Source organism: Salvelinus namaycush, chromosome 27 (assembly GCF_016432855.1).
Source record: "Salvelinus namaycush isolate Seneca chromosome 27, SaNama_1.0, whole genome shotgun sequence".
Lineage (NCBI taxonomy): Eukaryota > Metazoa > Chordata > Actinopteri > Salmoniformes > Salmonidae > Salvelinus > Salvelinus namaycush.
In genome coordinates, this window is record NC_052333.1 from 21713662 (window position 1) to 21734911 (window position 21250).

The 21250-nt window shown below is 44.4% G+C and overlaps 2 protein-coding genes and 1 pseudogene across 5 annotated transcripts; 1 reads left to right on the top strand and 2 right to left on the bottom strand.

Moving 5' to 3' along the window:
* Positions 1-392: 392 nt before the first annotated feature.
* LOC120022699 (nuclear migration protein nudC-like) lies at positions 393-7986 on the bottom strand. The gene is made up of 9 exons (XM_038966683.1): positions 7806-7986; positions 7406-7483; positions 4547-4759; positions 4326-4418; positions 4038-4151; positions 3507-3701; positions 3315-3398; positions 2739-2857; positions 393-846 (listed from the first exon to the last, which is right to left on the bottom strand). Exons 1-9 carry the CDS (start codon positions 7875-7877, stop codon positions 795-797), a joined length of 1020 nt encoding a protein of 339 aa, XP_038822611.1. The 5' UTR covers positions 7878-7986; the 3' UTR covers positions 393-794.
* Positions 7987-9254: 1268 nt separating this feature from the next.
* Positions 9255-10633, top strand: LOC120022675 (annotated as a pseudogene).
* A 1001-nt stretch (positions 10634-11634) lies between these two features.
* LOC120022496 (keratinocyte differentiation factor 1-like) lies at positions 11635-17272 on the bottom strand. 4 transcript variants are annotated; one of them, XM_038966435.1, is made up of 5 exons: positions 16868-17272; positions 14802-15677; positions 14513-14628; positions 14308-14385; positions 11635-13700 (listed from the first exon to the last, which is right to left on the bottom strand). In XM_038966435.1, exons 2-5 carry the CDS (start codon positions 15653-15655, stop codon positions 13615-13617), a joined length of 1134 nt encoding a protein of 377 aa, XP_038822363.1. In that variant the 5' UTR covers positions 15656-15677; positions 16868-17272; the 3' UTR covers positions 11635-13614. The 4 variants fall into 4 exon arrangements, with proteins under 4 accessions (XP_038822363.1, XP_038822360.1, XP_038822362.1 ...); XM_038966432.1 differs by having other exon boundaries at positions 11635-13703; XM_038966434.1 differs by having other exon boundaries at positions 11635-13703; positions 16864-17272.
* Positions 17273-21250: the final 3978 nt, after the last annotated feature.

Here is a 21250-nt window from a genome sequence, read left to right on the forward strand (position 1 = left end):
ATTATCTTGGCAAAGGAGAAATACTCACTAACAGGGATGTAAATAAATTTGTACACAAACTTGGGAGAGAAAGAAACTTTTTGTGTGTATGGAACATTTCTGGGATCTTTTATTTCAGCTCATGAAACATGGGACCAACACTTTACATGTTGCGTTTATATTCTTGTTCAATATAAATGCCTAATCTGCATGATAGTTAATCTCACATGGTATTTCAGTAGTTATTTTTCTCTTGCAGTAAAGTCCTGATGATGCCATATTTCACTCAGGCTCCCGAGTGGCGCAGTGGTCTAAGACACTGTGTCTCAGTGCAAGAGGCTGCAGGCTGCATCCCATCCGGCTGTGATTGGGAGTCCCATAGGGCGGCGCACAATTGGCCAAGCATCGTCCAGGTTTGGCCGTCATTGTAAATAAGAATTTATTCTTAAATTACTTGCCTGGTTAAATAAAAATGAAGGTGGTTTGAATCAAGTTATAAAAAAAAAAAAGTCTCCAAACATTTCTTTAAAACACTCAGAACACTCTCACATGGAACAGAACATTGTAGTAACATCTGTCTTCAAGTTTCTGTCGCAGGAATGAGACTAACAAGAAGCCAGTATCCCATGACGACAGAAAAGGGGAGAAAGAGAGATGGTGATATAGACAAAGAGAGTAAGATAGGGGCGATTCAACTGTAACATCGGCGCCGGAGGTTGCTTTTGATAACGATTCAGTGGTTGTTTTGTTTTCTTGGGCAGAGTAAGAGTGCAGATGGGTATGGAGGGTTGGCTGGGGAACGACAGCCACGTCTCTCAGCTGAATTTGGCTTTAGAGAAGTCCATCTCCGGGTGCTGCGTCATGAACCTGGAACACAATGATGGGGGTCACATCATGGAGTCTGAACAGTGAAAGAGTAGCCTGGTCCCAGTCTACAAGGAACTGGTAAATGACAATAGGAGTTTGCAAGACTATTTAACTGCATCTAGCTTAAAGACAGCATACTAGCCATGTGTAAATCAGACTAGACAGGATAAAGTCATCCCAGCGTTGAGCCCAGTAAGGGGACAGTGGAGGAAGCGAGGCTGGGAGCAGCAGTGACGGCGGATAGAGATGCACCGTTGTGGACATTAGGGGTGACACCAATAGCCAATATTTTATTTGCAATATTGACCTATATCTTGGTTTTCTCACCTCCGCATCGGGAAAATGCAGATCTAAATTATTTTGGCTATTATCGTCCATACCTAAAGTAACCATATCAGACTGACATCCATTTCTAAAGGACTTGAATGTCTGCTATTGTGTCAAACAGTAATGAACATACAGTAAAGTCTAACCGTAGTAACCATACCAGATCTTTTGAATAGGACACTTTCATAAACTAGAGGAAGTGTGAGGTGATGCAGAATGACACGCATATAACCAGACACAAGTGGACAACCACAGCTAACCTACCATTGGCCTTGTCATGACCAGGACAGGAAGTAGAAGGGGTTAATAACCTGAACTCTGATAAGAGACTGTCCTCCACATCGTCTCCGACGGCTCCTTCCCTAGATCAGGGTTTCCAGTAAGCCACAGGGAAACGTAACGCTGGCCTTGCTCGTGACTGGGACTAGAAGGGCTTTAACCTCCACAGTGATAAGAGACCTTTACATCTATCTCCAACGGCTACAGCTCCTTCCCTCTATCCCGTACAGACCCCGCATCGCAGTGTAATCGTCCTAATACTTATACTAGTCTAGCGAGTCATACAGAGACTAAATATTTGCCAACCATCACTAAATGCACCTCAAATTGCCCAAGTCACGTTGCTAGGAAAGGACATTGTCATTGTCTGGTCATGTTTAGAATATGGAGCATATTCACAAGACTATGTAGTATGTAAACTGAATATAACTTTGTTCTTCAATAAAAACAACAGGGCACATAAACTGTGCAATCCACCTGCTCATATAACACAGTTGGAGACATTATTTTCCCACAAACACCTTGGGACACGACTCGTAAAAAAGCAGTGTAATGGGAGACATGTTTCCTCCCCAGACACCTCGGGTATTATGACGGTAGAGGAGCAACAACGAGGTCAGCTCTGGTCCCCGACTCCGTACGGAAGCTGGTACAGACGTCTCACTATCCGTTTATGGCTGCAGTGATTATGTAACCTGACCTTGACAGAATTCAAATTCACATTTTACCTCCTTTTTATGGCGATGTTAAACTATACAGTAGCTACTAGAACATGTTAGACAATAAAAAGCAAAGCACCAAGTGGGCGCCTAGTGGTTTGAGCATTGGGCCAGTTACCGAAAGGTTGCTAGATCAAATCCCTGAGCCGACTAGGTGAAAAATGTGGAGATCTGTCCTTGAGCAAGGCCCTTAACCCTAAGTGCTCCAGGGTCGCTGTCAATAATGGCTGATCCCTGGCTGTGACCCCATTATCAGCAGGTGTCTCAGGCGAATGGGATATGCAAAAACCTAATTTCCATTTCCCACCACACACACTTGTACATGTGTGAAACAGGACAAATATGCCCCCCTATTGTACCTTTACCTGTGAGAAAGTTAACAGAAAAGAGAATATTTCCTGTCAGTAGGTAAACTAGTCAGCTCTGTGTCAGTAGTTAAGTCCCAGGGATGTCTTGACATGGTTCAAACTTTACACTGTATATGTGAAGAAAAGTATTGCACTACTTAAACGTTATCATAACAGGCATGCTATATGATGGTGCTATAAGCAATGTGCTGAAAGCTACTTTTTGAGGATGTCTTGTTTCTTCTGCTCTTCGGAGGTGGGTAGACCCATGGACTTCTGTCTCTGATCATACATCATCTTCTCCACCATACCACGGGTCTCCCCATCCAGATCTGACAGCTGAGACCGCAGGATCACAGAGAGAGATGGAAGAGGAGAGAGCGAGAGAAAAAGGGGGGAAAGAGGAGAGAAATGGAAGAGGAGAGAGATGGAGGGTGAGCGATAGAAGGAGATGAGATATGGAGGGTGAGCGATAGAAGGAGATGAGATATGGAGGGTGAGCGATAGAAGGAGATGAGATATGGAGGGTGAGCGATAGAAGGAGATGAGATATGGAGGGTGAGCGATAGAAGGAGATGAGAGATATGGAGGGTTAGCGATAGAAGGAGATGAGAGATATGGAGGGTTAGCGATAGAAGGAGATGAGAGATATGGAGGGTTAGCGATAGAGAGGTGAGGGAAAGAGTTTTAATAAGTGGGAGATGCATTACCCTTTTACTTTTAAATATAGGAGACTAATCACATGTTCTCTTGCAATATACAGTGAGCCTTGCATCAGTAGCTTGGCGTTGGTTACCTTCGAGTTCTCCGGACAGATCTTCTTCGTGTTGAGTTCTGGATCCGTGGTCACTATCTTATTCCACCACTCCATCTTGTTGATCTGAAACAGACAAGGCATGACTTACTGACTTATAAAATATTTCATGCTAAAACCATCTCAATTAAACCAATCGCAATAAAATAAATAAAAGCATCCTCTCTGAAGTACCTTCTCCAGGTGAATAGTGACCACCTTGCTGTCCTCAATGAGCCAGGAGCTCTCCTCCACCTTGACATGGTTGTAGAGCTGACCCTCGATCACAGGAGGATGGCCCTTCAGACCCACCTTCAGCACACCACGCTGGATGTCCACCTCCACATCCTTCCCTTTCAAACGGAACTTCACATCAAAAGGCACCACCAGCTGGGGGGGCGAAATAGAGGGCAACACCAAGTTAGAATGAAGGCACCACTAGCTAGGAGGCAAGGACATAGGGGAACCAACAGAATGCCTGATTACCTTGTCTGCCCAGATTACATCTTGTCCAACACTAAACCAATCCCTAGCGACTGCAGACAAAAAGATAAATCAACATCCGCTCTGAAATAGAGGGAGCTGCCTATGCACGATTAGCTACACGAAGGGACAGCACAAAGACCTCTATTGTTAAAGCAAAATCATGCTCCAGTTAGACAACTTTAATATCACTAGGGAACATAGCAGCACGGTAATCACTGAAGACAAGGGAAACAAACTCACGTCCACTTCAGACAGGGACTGTGTCCAGCGATAGTTGGCCAGGTCAGCTCCGTTACCTGCGTTGGGTTTAATCTTGTCCTTGTCTTTCTCATCTTCTTCTCCATCGGAATCAGTCTGGCAGAAAAGAAGAAGACTGTGATTAATTGTCTTCAACATACTGCACATACATAAAATACCCCTATGCTGTAAACTATGTGCATCAGTTTTTCCCCTAGTTCATTTCCCAGGTGGGACACCCCACCTATACCTCTCATTTATCTACTGAGGCATCCCAACAGTATCTCTTACCCCCTTGTCTCCCTTCTCTCTCTCTTCCTTCTCAGCTTCCTCAGCTGGAGCTACTGCATTTGTGGCCTCTTTCTTCTCCTCTTGTTTCTTTTGCTGAAACCAAGACAAGACAAAGACATTAAAGTAGCGCATATAAACTTCATCAAGACAATGACATTGTTAAATCTAGTGTGTATAGTACATCAATCAATCATTCATAACTGACAATCAGTTTTTCTTACCTGGTCGATTTCAGACTGAATTCTCTCTGCCTCTTCGTCTGTCAGTTCTTTGATTTTGGGCTCGTCTGCGTTCTTTCTTTTTATCTCCTCTTCCTCAGCTAGCTTGGCAGCCCTCTTTGCCTTCTCTCTCTTCTCCTTCTCCTGCCTCTTCTCCTTCTCTCTGTGGGCCTTCAGGGCAAGACCACTGTGGTGGGCAAACGACTCCTTCACCAGCTGGGGACAGAGGGGTCGTCACTAGGTAACACAGCCACAAAGTCATAAACCCCTCACATTTCTACAATTTCTCTTCTTAAAATCTGATTTTAAACCTTATCCTAACCTAAACCATACTGTTAACCTTAAGTATAACCCTAACCTTAAATTAAGACCAAAAAACACAGTTTTGTTTTAATAATTTTTACGATATAGCCAATTTTTTACTTTGTGCTATCTAGTTGAAACCGGACAGAGGGGAAAAGGGGGAGGTTAGACCGCGAAACTACTTTAGCAGTTCTGCATCTTTTGACATATGCATCTTTGTTATGTTTCACTATGTTGGATCACTCCGCGGCGGGGGGATACATCCGAGGTGAGGATTTACAGATTTACTCCCGTGTACGGCTGGGGTCCGCCCCTATATATAGACCCCATGACCGCGACACACTTCCATTTTCTCAGTGGACGTCTGTATGGTTTGAGGTACAAACTTTCTGAAGCTCGCTTTGGTAAGTGTAATATCTTCCTTGGAAGTTCTCTCACTGGCTGTTTGCAGCCTGGAGCAGCTGGCCACATGGCCGCCCCTCTTCAGTGCTCCACTCGCTGGGCGTGGTTGATCTGTATCTTCCGCCCCTGGTTTGTCGTACTTGTGTTTCGTTAGTGTTACACTACGAGTCCGTGTGCATCCATTAGTACGGTGGCTCTTGCTGCCACAAACTGTATTTATTTTACACAACTTGCCCACTGGCTTGTTCTATGTGTGTGTTGTGAATTGCTTTAACATTCTGCTTTTCTTCTTCTTCTTTCCCCTGCAGAGTGTAGGAGTATCGAGTCGGACCGTCAGGAGGTTGATGACGACAGCTGTTCCCGGTTGGCCAGTGATAGGCTGTTCCTGGGGGACGATGCTGGCACTGTTCACCACCGTGAGCGGGGCTATCAGGCTGACAGGCCGTCAGAAGCCGCCAGCGGGGCTTCATCGCCCCCAGCGGCTCGAGAGGCTATGAGGAGCCTACTCACTCGGGTAGCCACTGCACATCAAACTGGTGGACAGTGATGACTCTCCATCTGTCCCCATCTCCGCTGAGTTCCGCGAGGCCTTGCAGGAGAGCTGGGCCTCTGCCAGGGGGGCGCTTCCGACTCACAGCAGAGACTGGACCATGGAGTTATGTTGCGGGCGCGGAGTCACTTGGCCTCCGGGAGTACCCGACCATGGACACCATGATAGCTGCCATGGTCCTCCCGGACCGGGAGATTATAGGGCGGAACCTGCGACTGAGGCCGGGAGCTCCCCCCCCTGCTGAACGGCACCAATGGTCCATGTTAGGACTACAGAGGGCGTAGTGAACACCATGCAGAGTTTAAGGGCACCGGCTACAACCGCGACATACCAGTTGCCCTGGTGGTTGTTCTGCTCTTGGTGCACTAGTATTGAGGTTGTGCCCGAGTCATGCAGGGTGCAGTATGTCCTCGTATGGACCCCGGTGGGAGGAGTACATCTCTCCACTCCAACCCCTCATTCCTCCCGAAGGTTGTCAGACAGGCATGTGAACATCCCTTTAACCTGTCTGCTTACAACCCCCCGGCAGTGGTGGGGGGGGGAGTCTGGGCCTCCCTCCGGCATGCTGTGCCCTGTACGGGCACTGGCAGCCTATGTGGAGCGGACACGTCAGTGGGAACAACAGACCAGCTCTTTGTCTGCTATTGTGAGAGAGTCCTGGGGGCTGAGCTATCAAAGCAGAGGCTCTCTCACTGGATCTTGGACACGATTACGACAGCATACCGCCTGGCTGGCATACCAGTGCTGGGATCTGTGGTGGCACATTCAACACGAGGTGTGGCAGTGTCCTGGGCTCTACTGAGAGGAGTGCCCCTCACTGATATCTGTGCTGCAGCCAGTTGGGCTTCCTCTTGCACCTTTGCTAGGTACTATCGGGTAAATGTGGCACCTCCCACTGCAGTTGGTTCAGCGGTCCTGGGCATCGCCACTCCTTCCGGGGACTGTGCCGGGACCACCCTACCACATTGACGGCCCCTGCGTCTCTGTCCCGGGACTTCGCCGCTGGCTGGCCAGGTCCGTCTACCACCGATTAAATCTGGTATGGGTATACCAATATATTGGAGTGATCCAATATAGTGAAACATAACGAAGGTTACGTATGTAACCATGGTTATGTGAGCTATATGGATCACTCCAATCCTCTACGGTGCTAGAGGCACCTCAAAAATGATGTAGAGAACGTGTGTCGTGGCCATAGGGTCTATATATAGGGGCGGACCCCAGTCGTGACACAGGTGTACATGGGAGTATATCTGTAAATCCTCACCTCGGATGTATCACTCCACCGCGGAGTGATACTCCACCGCAGAGTGATACCAATGTATTGGAGTGATCCATATAACTGTGGTTACATAAGTAACCTTCGTTCTGTTACATCTTGATCACACCGATAGTAGCCTTGGGCAAAAGAGTAGGCAGCATCATCTGCTACCATTTCTGTCAAGCCGTCTATGCATACAGTTTGACGCATACGGTCGATAAACATATGCACCACACAAAACGCACTGCAACTGCCTCTGCAACGCAATGCTGAATGGCAAGGTGTCCCAAAATGCTATGACACTGTCGGTTTGATCGAGGCGTTAGGTAGCCAGTTCTGGACTCACCTTCTCTGGTGCGCCTGCCTCTCCACCCGTGAAGAAGTCTGTTTTACGCCGGAGGAAGCTGAAAAACGTGTTTACTAACTGTTGGGAGAATAAACATTACATTAGAGATGATACATAGCCAACCTAAGCCTTAAACACGCCTATTTGCTATGGCTTACTAAAGGTTGCCACACCACCAGCATGCCTAAACACAACTAACTAGCTAAACTGTGGTTAACGAATACGCTACTGGTGTGATATTTAATATACGCAACTAACATTAACTACTGGTTTGTGGTGCCATATTCATGGTGGAAACGCCGGACACGTTCCAATCCCCATCATATAGCTAACGTACATTAGCCGGCTAGCCAGTTGTTTTATGATGAATTTGCTAGCATCCTAACAAGCTGAAGTTTACCTCTTGTACACCTCCTTCATGCTGTTGTGCCATAACAAGCAACATCCCGTCATACTTCTCATCATCACCCATTTTCTGTCCTAATGTATGAACTTGATTAAAATATAATTTGAAATGCAGGCTAGCAGGGAGCTAAAATGGAGCAATGTGAAGTCACGTTGCTGTGCTACTTCCTGGAAACAAGCACCGCCTTGTTTCTAAGCGAATTAAACGTTTGACGCAAACAACCAGGCAAGATGAGTCCAACCTTTTGATTGGCAAACCAAACAGCCAATTAGATCGTGTTAGATGGCGTGTTCAAGTTTTGACGGTGTGAAACCGAGTGCAGCGGGGAACCGAATATTCTTGATGAGAAATTAGTGTTAGATTGATGGCAAAAAAGTATTGGTAATTCATTATGACATAATTATCGTATATTCATGTCATTTCACTATTATACTTTTTTCTTAGGTTAATCTGTTATAAATTAGCATTTGAATGAATTTAAATGTATTTATGTACAGACATTTTCACATGCAAACACGATTTATATGCTCAAGGATTACTTTCTGATTCTGAACATCTTTGGTGTAGCCATTATATCTAATCTCCCCACCTCTAAATTGGCAATGACCCTTGTTTGTCTTCAGAAATCCTATTGAAAATATTACATTTGATAGTTGGATAACGTCATTCTAATTCCAATCCTTCATATATTAACAGTGATCGTGATTTAGCAGGAGATATCTCTGATGGATAGGTGTCAATGACCAACAGCTCAATGTTCCATTTTTTGACCCAGATAACATACTGTATCTTGACGCCATGACTGAACTATTCAAATATACTGAAATAAGGGTCACAGTGACTGCCACACAGTGTTATGTTGAGTGATAAGCAACATGGGTGGAAAGATTAATTTTTTCTAGGATACCTAGCCTATTTGCAAAAACACATGAAAGGCCAAAAATAAAGTAGGCTATTGATAATTAGAAAAAAATTATACCTATCTACATGATTAGGATCTATGCTACTTATGTCATTATTTTCCTAAAATTATATTGCTCTTTGTCAATACCAAATGCTGATATCCTATGATCCTGAGTTTGCATTTACCCCTTAACTAGCAAGACATAGAAGACTGAACCAAGGCTGTGTGTTGGGGTGGTAGTCTGTATGGGAGCATTGACCCCGTCCTTGGTAGTCAGATCAACATGATAAATGTCATTGATCTCGTAGTGCAGCCGGCTTCCTCACGTCTCTCCCTCCCTGCAGGCCAAATGTCACAATTGTATTGAATATGCCCTATCACCTCGCTCCACGTTGAGAGAACCTAACGCAGAGAGCTGAGCAGTCCAGGGTCACTCTGTTGTTCTCAGGTGTGAGTGTGTGTGGTTTGAGGGGGAGGGGTCAAGGCTGACTTGTCACACACAGATCAGAGGAGCGTGTCCTGTCTTCCTATAAATAAGACTCAGTCTACTGGAGTTGTCAGACAGTCAGAGCTGCTGATCACACTGCTGGACAACATTTCAAAGAGAGAATGTGGCTATTCTCATGTCTGTAGCATAGCTCTGTAAAGCCTCTGCACTGGGGACATCTTATCATCTATTGATTGATTGATACTTTATTGATCCTCAACGGGGAATTCTCCATGATGTTTCCTCTTGAAGAGATGAAGACCACCTGTCACTGTTCAGGTTACCGGGAGCAACAACAGCAGCCTCACACCATCCTGTACAACATCCTGAGCCGGGCGGACAGTAACTACAGCAACAACGACAGCCTGATCAACAATAACCAGGTGAACCAGTACAACTACAATAAGATGATGCCTCACAACTGTCACTGCAAGCGGCAATGGGCAGTGTGTCTGAAGAACTCTGAGGGAACCTGTCAGATGGCGTCTGATGTTCTGGTCAAAACCATCTGCTTCATGAAGAGTTTACCCTCCTTCAGTCAGCTTCCAGTGGAGGATCTCTGCTGAGGGACTGCTGGGTGCCCCTGTTCTGTCTGGGCCTGGCCCAGGAACGGACTGTGTTCGAGGTGAAGGATGTTCCACAGGCTAGCATGCTGAGGAGGATCCTCCTCAACGGTCAGGGGCCACAGAGTGAGGAAGAGCAGGAGGTGGAAGATGAGGGGAAGAGGTTGCTGCCTACCCTGGCTGGGGTGCATAAACTCAGATCCTGTCTGAACAGACTGTGGACTCTGGATCTCAGCCCAAAGGAATATGCCTATCTGAAGGGAGCTAAGCTGTTCAATCCAGGTAAAGATCTTCTTCTACTTCTTCTCAGCATGCCATGATGTAATGAGAAACTCCAAATCTACTTAAACTGACATTGTATTCATTTCATTTGATGTAAATATTTGAAGCAATCAATGCCATAAATCGATGATTATTTAATCATCTAACATGACAAATACGGCAAACAGCTTCCCTCTTTCTTCTGTCAGTGTTGAACTACTGATGGTGGAATACAATTGATTTGACATGACATTGCCCTCACTTCCTCTTAACAGATATCCCAGGACTAAGCACCACTGTACTCATCAAGTCTCCAACAGGAGGCCCAGAGAGCTCTACAGGAGGTTGTGCTGACCCTTCACCCAGGAGACTTGGGTCGATTCAGCTGCATCCTACTATCGACCTCTGACTTACAGACTGTCAGCCAATCACTCATCACAGAACTGTTCTTCAGAACTGTTATTGGTCAGGCGGATCTGTTTGGTTTGTTAAGTGAGATGCTGTTCATTAGACAAGAATAAAGCTGAAAGTGTGTGTGTATGGTGTATGTGTTTGAATGATATTTTAGGGTATTTTCTACTATGACAAATATGAACGTGAAGAATGCAACCAGACAATAAAAGTTTCATAAACTAAATGTTTGTTTATCCTCTCTTCTATACACACATTTAGTCATTGTTCTATCATTTACTTTTGGCATGTTTCTGACAATTTATCAGTGGTGTGATAAAATAAATGAAGTGAGAGCAACGGTATTTTCTATTGATCGAATAACCCTGTAATATTGTACTGGCTCTTAGCATGATATGTACTCTGTCTCCTACCTGTGGTATTCTACCTGTAACTACAAGTATCTGTTGTGCTGTACACTGTACAGGGTATGGAATGGAAAGTAGCAAAAATCCCTTGAGTGACGTGACCTGGGAAACTCACCAATGCATGATAAGGAAGGCTAGCAAAATACAGCTTTAGACTGTGTATTAATACTCCAACAATGTGTCAACACTCATATTTCCTGTAAACCTAGCTCTTATCAATTTCCTGTCTATGCCCAGGACCAGAATGACCTGTTTTACAGTCATTCGGTGGTCTGTATTATTTTGTCCTTGCCAAAGATAAAAGTTGTCCCTAGGGGGCACAAGTGAACACCCTGGTACTGGTACTGTGCACCTGCCAAAGATATCTGTGTATATTTGGGCCTGTTCAACAGGGCAAAACATTACATTACAGAACACTCAGACAATTTTTTTAAAAGTAGAATAAAATATATGCTTGCTATCCATAGTAGAATCGATCTTTAATTTCAATTCGCAACCATCTAAACATTTCACATCACAGAACCCTCATTGGTTCGCAGTCTGCATGTTGTCAGAGATTCTTCCATTTCAATACATCAACATCCACACAATAGAAGTGAGTTGTAGATAGATTGGAAGAGTACTGTGTGTGAGTAACTGGCTGATTCATGTCCAGTAATGCGACGGGAAAAGGCTATTTAGAAAGAATGAAAACACAGAAATACACAGAGATTAATGTCAACAACACACACAAAACATATGACTGGGACTCTTCTACTGGTGAGCTAATGAAAAGTGAGCTAGTCACAGGTTGACATTCTTGCCTGAAAGATTTTTTTTATTAACAAGTCATTAATTTAGACATTCTTAGAGAGGCGGATCCTAACTTCCACATAGTACATAACTAAAATTAGACTTCAGTGGAAGTAAGAATTTTCCCCATAGAGAGCAACATTATACCAGCCACAATAAAACAGAAGACAAAATGCGCAAGAATAGCATGGCATCAATGCCTTCACAACTTAATTTATGCTTGTCCATCCCTTTTTTAAAATAGTTTTATATAAATCACAGAAATGCACACATTATACAATTTAATTTCAAGTATATACTCATTGGCGTCTACAATGAGATCATGTTAATCATTAACCAGGCCACATGCTCGTGAGAGATTTTGGACCCTAACCAATTTTAAAGCAATACAAACATATTAGGATTACCGTTATGGGTAACACTTCACTTGACACCCAGCGTCATAACACATTATGACATGGTCATAACCATGTTTTAATATGTCATAACCTTTTGTAATACGGTCATATCCCTGTCATGACACATATTGCGTTATTTTATGGCTGGTTATGACACCTACATAAGAGTGTCAAAACCTACCACACAAGGCAAAACATTCCATTACACAATTACACTGTTGACATGTTCTATATTTGTGTGTGAAATTGACCACATGAAATGATCACTGTAATTGCACACACATTGATGTCAGGCATGCACCTACCCCAACGCTCCGTTGCTGATGACTGGGATGAACGCAGATGCAGATTTCAGGAGCAGGACAAGACTCTCTTTTTGACTGATGACGTATATAACAGCATGTACGCGATAGGTGACTTATAGGATGATGGTCATAATGCTTCATGACAGTGTCAAAAAGAGTATTTTCTACAAGTTACTTAAAATATAACAAAAACATGACTGTAAAGAATTCATTAGAACAACAAAGGATTTAAGAAACAATCTTTAAAAACGAAAGGACACTTGCGGGGGAAAAAACTATTTTGAATAAATGTGAGTTTTGATTCCATAACCAGCCATAAAATAACACAATATATGTCACAACAGGTGTAAATATATGGGTCATGACAGTGTAATGACCATATTATGACCGGATATATCAAGTGTTGTGACATATGACATGGTTAAGACCATGTCATAACATGTTATGACACTGGGTGTCAAGTAAAATATTACCTAGTTAGGTACAGGACTATGATATTCTCTTGGCATCAAAAAGCACATCTACAATTGTATTTCAAAGTCACCAATATGTCAATAACATTCATTGTCTTTGAGGTGTTCCCTCTTCATCCGTTCCAAGTGTTTTTTTGGCCCCCAGTACATTCCAGGTTAGTTCATGGTGTCTACATGTTGCACTATAAAACCGTTGACCAATCAAGTGTGCAGTTATCTATCTTCCTCGAGTCAGTTTACTTTACCCTGCAAGTCCCTGGATGTGAGTACACTACCTTGAAACTGATTCTCGTGTCAGTGTTGTGGGTTGAAGTGATAATGCAGAAAGAGGTCCGGCAGCAGTGGAGAGTCGAGTTTCATATCAAAATAGCTAGTTGTTTTTCAAGGGTAAAGGAACACACACCACCACTGATGTAATTGGAGGGCAATAAGAGGAACGGACAACAAAACTGGGGGAGCTGCTGGAAGGGTTTGGTAAGTAAGTCTACAGTGGCTTTTCTATGAGACAGGCCAACCCCCAAACAAGGGCACAATATGCCAGAATCAAAGATACATTCACTACCCTGGTTACATTATAATCCTTCAATATACAGATGACACGATTCATAATATCGCCTTCAAAGTAAAGTCATGGTCTTCGGAGGAGTTTGCATATGCATAATACTCCTCCCACTTCATTTAACATAGTGCAATTCTCAGGCTCCTTAAAGTTTCCAACATAGAATTAAATAGAACATATAATATGTGTATCTGTATGGCTCCCAACCTCTTCAGCTGGAGACTGGTGAGTAGCTCCATGGTATCAGTAGTGTTGAATATGGATGGATGTTCTGACTGAGGTCCCGGGCAGGGGCATGCCAAACACAGACATCTGACGTTCAGAACTTTCTGCTTAAATCAAAATATGATAAAGAAGGCATGAGATGCAGAACATAATAGAACAGACAAACTTCATTGTCCACGCAATGTGGAAATGTGTAGTTCACACAAAGTTCATAGTTCACACAAAAATACAAATGACATAAAAACTCAAAATCAGGAGTACCTCGACATCAAGATCGCTAACGTAAACTTACAAAAAAAAAAGTGTGCAAAATGCAGTTTGAAGACCACAGGTTTAGTCATATATACATAATTGGTTCAAGACCATCATCGTCAAGAACAAATAATCTTCATCCCTCAAACTGAACCTCGAAGTCAGTTCCACTCATAGTTCCTCTAATCAGAGACTGGTTTAGTCCTGGGACTCCAGGTGGGTGCAATTAATGATCAAGTAGAAGAGAAAGCCAGCAGGCTCCGGACCTCGTAGCTTAAGAGTTGAAAACCCCTGCAGCAATGTGCCACTGCTAAATGAACACAGGGGACACACTGTGATTTCAGTTTTAAAAAAGTGTGTATTGAAGGACACTAACCCAATCCTAACAAGCTCTTAATGAGGACTACAATAACACTGTGCAGGACACACAACATACAGTACCCACGGCAAGTCTCTTACCTGCTCCACTGTTCATCCTCATGTTCCTAGCGTTCATATCAGAATCTGTCTCCTTGGATATCTGGATATCGTAATCATCTTTGAGGTAAAACAGAGTGACAGTCAACTAACAGTGGAATAACAAATGAAAGCCCATGAAGTATTCCTTCAACAAGTACGTAAAATAGGGGAAAAGCGGTTGTTTATCAGTAGAGGTGTTGCTTACTGTTATTGCCGATGGTTGATGTTTGGTAGTTGCTCATGGTTTCGTTTCCGCTGTCGGAGGTTCTCCTCTGTGACCTTTGGTACGGAGGTCTCTTCTTGCTCTTCCTAGTGCTGATCCTGAATGGATAGAACGGATTAAAATAGTATAAACTTTATTGTCCATTTTACAAAAGGAAATGTATTGATTTGCTGTCACATTCCCAACAGCTTGCATGCACACACACAGACTTGTTGTGCCCTTGATCAAGGCAGTTAAACACTACCAGTAAATGTCAGTGAATGGTAGCTACCTGATGATGCCCTTGACCAGTCGACCTTCTGCGTCCTGCTCATCAAGCTGATGCTCCTCGGCCAGGTCACTGATCAGCTGGCTGATCTCACCGGTCTTCTTCAGGAACACTGAGTCCGAGGTGCAGTGGGCCAGCTCCTCGATCTGGTACTCAGAGTACAGCTCCAAAAGCTTCTGGGTGATCAGAGAGTCTACGTCACCCATGCTCAGATCACCCATATCCCCCTCATACCAGGAGTAGGATGGAGGGCTGTACAGTCTCCCTCCTCCACCTCTTTCATTGTGTAACGGAGGCCTGGTAATGACCACCGGCTCCTCCTCCATTTTGGGAATGTCCACTTTGACCCCTCTGATGTAGATGTCCTCCGACCAATCAGAGCCACTACCCCTGCCCTCCTTCCTGGTTTGGGGGTCGTTGGCCCCAGGGTAGCTCTGGAGACCCCGGAGGTTGACCTTCTCCTGATCGTCATCTGGGGACCTCCCTGTGGGACTGGGGGCCAGGATGGTGCTCCGACACACCATGTAGAGTCCACAGGTCAGCAAGCTGCACACCCAGTTCTTCCAGCTGCCTGGGGAGGAGGGGGCACAAGGACCACACCCTTGATCCCCTGGAGGAGAGTCTGCTGATCCGGGGATGAAGCCGATGGTCTCCTCAGCCGCCTTGCTCTGCACATCCCCGCGGTGGGCCTTGTGGTGCCTCTCCTCCACCGGGTCCACACATCGCTCCTCATAGCAGGACTCCTGGCTGGTGCTGCTGCCCCGGTAGAGGAGATGGTTGGGTTCCACAGGGACGAGGCCGACCTGGCCCACTGGCTCTGACCAGGGTCTGGGGCTCCCTGTGATGCTGCTGGGCATGGTGGCTCACTAGAGCCAAGGCCTGGGAAAGAAGAGGACGGGGAGTGTGGGGGAGGGCAATTCATTACATTAATGTAGGAAATATGTATGTTATATATATTTTAAACATTGCTTAATCCTGTCATAATAATCAGCGGCTTCAAATAGACAACAAAGTAGCCGTGAATCAATAGACTTAATATCTATGTAGTATTGTCTATGTCAAATGTTTGCTGCAGGCCCATGGCATGGAAAACTAAACCTCTTCCAAACCGACCAACAATACCGATCACCACATATCCCTTAGTGCCAAGCAGTTACCCAACTGGTTCTATAGGGCTCAAATTAGTTTTAAAATCAATGAAACACAAGCAGTTTAAATACAAAAACTGCTCACACTGGTGCACGTTTCTGTTCTAGCCCAGCATTAACACACTTGATTAAACTAAATCCAAGGCTTGGTGATTAGGTGAGAAATTGATTCAGGTGTGATATTGCTGTGATAGGAAAAACATTTGCAGCCTGGGTCTCCAGCACAAGGAGAAGCCCCGAGGGGTAATTATTGAATTAGCCAGCTAACTTGCTTAAATATTCTTAAATAACTTTTTATTTTTTAGAAACATAAGCTTGAAACGGGGATGGCCTAATTGATTAAACAACCAAAAACACATATGTAAGTTTAGCTTTCTTAATGAGCCAGAAAAGCGAGTTATTTCTAGTTGTTGATTGAAGTGAGCTGGCTAACTCATTGAACCTGCTATGTAGTATACCCTTCTGGCCTGTAGGCTATGTTCAAAACGTACTTTCAAAGAAAGTCAACAAAGGCCATATGGAAGCCAGGATGAAGACGGTGTCCATTCAACGTAGGCCAAAATTTAAACAAATGTGTCATAAAGTGAATGTAATGGGGGGGGGGGGTGACTAAAACAATGTTCTGATCAGATGTTTGATGAAAGCAGGGCCGGGCCTACTTCATACAATGAAAGGTTACTACTGTCATATGCTGAGACGCAGAACAACTGGTTGAAATGGACGACGACCTTTTCAGTCCATCTACAGCCTTTTGTCAACAACAAAAAAAATACAATTGTCAAGGTGCTACTTCCAAAACACATAACTATATCTAATCAACTTTCGTTCTATCTGTAATTGATACTTTAAAATAAGTTACACCTGGGTTTATTAATTTGGCTGTTTTAGCGTTTCCATGTGTTCAGGCGATGTCTTACTCACGGCATCCGAAGGGTGATCGCGGTTCTCCACCGAGTTTTCGTCCGAAAGGTTATATTCCATAAAGAGGAAGAGTTCACTTTTTTATTTTTTTTTATTGAATTACCCACAAAAAAGACGCGGCATAGTTTCGTTTCTCAAATGCTTCCTACAACAGTTTTTCACCTGCGCGACAAGGTAATAAAGCGAGAGAGTTACTCCAACCAAAATCTATCACCGCAGTAAATTACTTTTTAGGCTACTTTAGATATTCAGAGTTCGCTCGTCAATAGCTGTCCGACGGAACGTCCTAGGGTGATATCTAGAATCAGATGACGGTAGAGAGCAAAATACACCTTTTGTTTTTACCGATAGTTGAACTCTTCCCTTAATAGGGTCGAACAGAAGGCAATATTCTGTTTTCTGGCGCTCAGGTGGTTTAGGGACCGTCGTAAAAGTGCAATACCAGTGATTACATGTAAAAGAAGAAAAGTTTTTGCATTCCCATTCAGGAGGGTTAGCCCTATGAAGATTACACACAGGTTTCTGCCTTTCTATGGAGTTTTTGCGAGCCACATCTGCATTGCTTGCTATTTGGGTTTTAGGCTGAATTTTGTATAAGCACTTTGTAAAAAAAAAAAAAAAAAAAGTTTTATAAATACATTTGGTTTGATTTCATATGGTTTTAGATGTACACTGTGTACAAAACATAACACCTGCTCGTTCCATGACATACTGACCAGGTGAATCCAGGTGAAAGCTATGATCCCTTATTGATGCCACTTGTTTAATCCACTTAAATCAGTGTAGATGAAGGCAATGTGACAGCTTAAACAAGGATTTTTAAGCCTTGAGACATGGATTGTGTATGTGTGCCATTCATAGGGTGAATGAGCAAGACAACATATTTAAGTGCCTTTGAACGGGATATGGTGTGTCAAGAACTGCAACACTGCTGGTTTTTCCACACTCAACAGGCCTACAGTATTTTGTGACAAAACCATCAGTAGAGGTGAAAATGGAATGGAAACCAACTTGTATATATTTTTTTATTTGGTACATGGTAATTGAACCGCTAAAGTAATTATGTAAACTACATCATCATGCACAGCCTTTTATCCGCAACAAGTCAAATTGATAAAGAAAATGCGAACATTTGCCAATATTCACATAAATCTGTTGACAATTGGATGGAAACCTACCTAACTAACTTCAATGATGTAGAGGCCTATCATTGGTTCCCACCAGTGATTGAATGAGCTCTAATCATATTTTAGGGCCACACTGCTAGGTTTCCATCCAATTGGCGACAGATTTATGAATATTCTAGAATCCGCGTGAAGGAAATATGCAAATTGTCCCACTAGTGGTGTGTTTCCACCAAACGGACTTGTTGCAAATACAAATCAGTGTGTGATTTCGCAAACGTTTTCATGTACTGAACCTCACCACAAATGGACCAAGCAGCGTGGTAAGGGGGACTCATGGACTTGGGAGGAAATCCTGGACGGTAAAGGACCCTGGAGGCAGGCTGTGTAATATCGTTGTCCCAAAGAGGAGCTGGAGGCAGCAAAAGCGTAACGGCATCATTACGAGGGAACACGGCTAGCAAGGAAGCCCCCAACATTTTTTGGGGGGGCCCACGAGGAGATTGGCCGAGTCAGGTTGGAGACCTGAGCCAACGTTCCACGTACCAGACTGCCCATACGTCTCCTCACTCCAGTGAGCACATGTGACAAGTTTGATTTGGTCATTTCCTTAATGAAATACTTCACAATCAGATAACTTTCAGGAGGGTTTTAGTGAGATAGAAAGCAAGTGCATTAGAGCCACCATTAATATTAAAGGCATCGGGCCCTAAACACTGCTTCAAGCTCATTGACTGCAGAGGTCCAGTGATGCAAATGATCCTGTCCAATGCCAGAGAACCAACATTTCTTCTACTGGAACAAGCAACCTGATTACCACAACACAGCATTCAAAACATTTACATTTAAAAAGAAAAACAAGACTAAAATGTTTTAGAATCAATTTTATTTAAAACAATTGAAGTAGAGAAGTCCTGACAACACTTCCAGGTCACAGCACCTAGAAGACAACATATTAGTAACAAGCATACATGAAAGCAAAGACAGGTGGCAAGGCTGCATTTACACAGGCAGCCAAATTCTGATCTTTTGCCTAAGAGCCAATCAGCAAAAAGATCAATAAACTGCCTGTGTAAACCTACACAGCCCAAGTGGCATAAAAATACAGAGAAGCCGAAATCTCACCTCAACTGGTGGCTACAGATCCCACTTCATGTTCTGGACTCCCCTAAAGCTCTGGACTCAGACGTAGGTAGTGCTGGGGCCTTTCTGCTTGGCAGATAGTGTGGTTTGTCTGTGGCTTTCCGACACTTGAAGAGCTGGGTTGAGTGGCTAGGGGAGGCCCTACTCCTACTGAGTAGGGTCTTTGAGCCGGTGGATTGGAGATCCGCCGTACAATTCTGGGATGCTGTGGATGACGGTCTGGGCAAAGCGTTGAGGGGTGGTCGAGATGGCACTGCTGGTCCTGCTCTGGGTAGGGCCATAGCTGCTAGACAAGAGGTTCTGGGTGGGACCTCTGGCAGCGCCAGTGTTGGACTTCACTTCATTGAACATATAGCGTTGACTGGGGGCAGGTTCAGAGCCACTTGACTTCTGGGCTGTGGCAGGAGCATTCTGGATGAATGTTGAACTGGCAGCCTGGGTAGAACTGAAGACTGGCCCACTACTGGCAGCATAGCTGGGCTGGTAACTCCCCCAATGAGCAGACATTTGGCCATACTTCCTTTGGGTAGGTTTAGCAAGGAGATTCTGACTGTATGTTGAACCCTTTCCACCCTGGTTAGAGGTAAACAGGCTTTGGCTTGGTGTTGCACCAAGGTCATAGCCAGGCTTGTAGGCGCCATAGGAGTTTCCACTAGCTGTAGAGCTAGGGCGAAAAAGACTGGAGCGAGAGGCCAGGCTAGAAGTGGGCATGCCACGACTTGAGGTAGAGGCTCCATCTATTCTCTGGCCAGAGGTTTGGGCATATTGATTGGAAGTTGAAACACTACTGGCAGAGCTGCTCTGGTATTGCATAACATCTTGGGAGAAGCTAGGCTTGTAGCTTTTTGTTGCACTCCACCCTTGAGTAGAACCAAAACTCAGAGGACCTGGTCTAAATGAAGTTAGTGAAGAACCACTTGAGGGAACTTGACGGTCAGGAGTGGAAATTGACTGGGCAGAGATTTCTATTGGTCCCTTGGAAGCCAGGGTAGGGAAGCTGCTCCCTTGCTTCAGTTCCTGGACATAGCGGGTGAGGGAGGTGGTTTGGGTAGCAGCTTGACCATAGAGGCTGGGGGCTCCTCTACGCTGAGTCTGGACAAGGCCTTGGTTGGGTTGTCTGGAGGTAGAGAACTTCAATCCACTCTGGGTAGAGCCATAGTTAGGAGTAGATGGTTTCAGGTTAGAGGCAGTTCTACTGTGGACATTAAACATAGCATATGGACTCTGGACTAATCCAGAGCTGCTGGAGTGAGGCTGTACTGGACGAAGAGTGTAGGGCTGGATTCTCTTTGCCTCCCAACTTGAAACTGGCCTTACTGCACTGGGGTCAGTGACACTTTGACCATAGGTTCTGCTGGCCTTGGTTTGATGCTTGTTGTGGATGGCAGAGGTTCCACTGGCTATAGAACCAGAGAGGCTAATGTCAGTATTCTTGGCACGGGTCCTCTTACCCTTTGTCTGGGCAGAGGTAAAGCTGCTGGGGTTAGAGCCACGAGAGGCTGGTCTGAATTGATCCTGGGGATAGCTGCCACCGGTTTGCCTCTGCTCAACTTCCATTCTGGAAGAGCCAGAAAACCCATAGCCTCTTACTCTCTGGGCATCTAAACAGAACAAAGGCAAGTTATAGATTCAGTGACAAACTTGAAGGTTGGTCTGACAAAAGTGACAATGTTTGGTGTTCATGCCTTACCACGTGGAGCCCATGTAAAACTTGAGTGTTCTGCAAACAATGAGCAAAGGAACACAATCCTGTCAAGAAAAGAAGTGGCCATTACACATCAACATTGCAAATACAAGCAGCAACCTTGCAGTAGACCTGAAACACATTGTTCAAAGAATCTTACCCCAAATTATTTCCAAAAGCCATATCAAAGCCTTAAACCACCAGACCAGCCAACGCAATACTCCACAATTAGTAGCTCAATGCCTTGCTGCCTTGCTTAGTTCACATACTAGCTTGGTGTGTATTTATTGCCTGAACCTGCAGTTGCCATCCAAGCACTGGCTTATTGATTGATCATTCTCAGCTGTATGTCTTTGTGGAGTGGACAGATTTTAAAACAACCAAGGTGAGGAGAGAGGACGCGAAGAGTTAAGGAAAGACTTTTGAAATTCA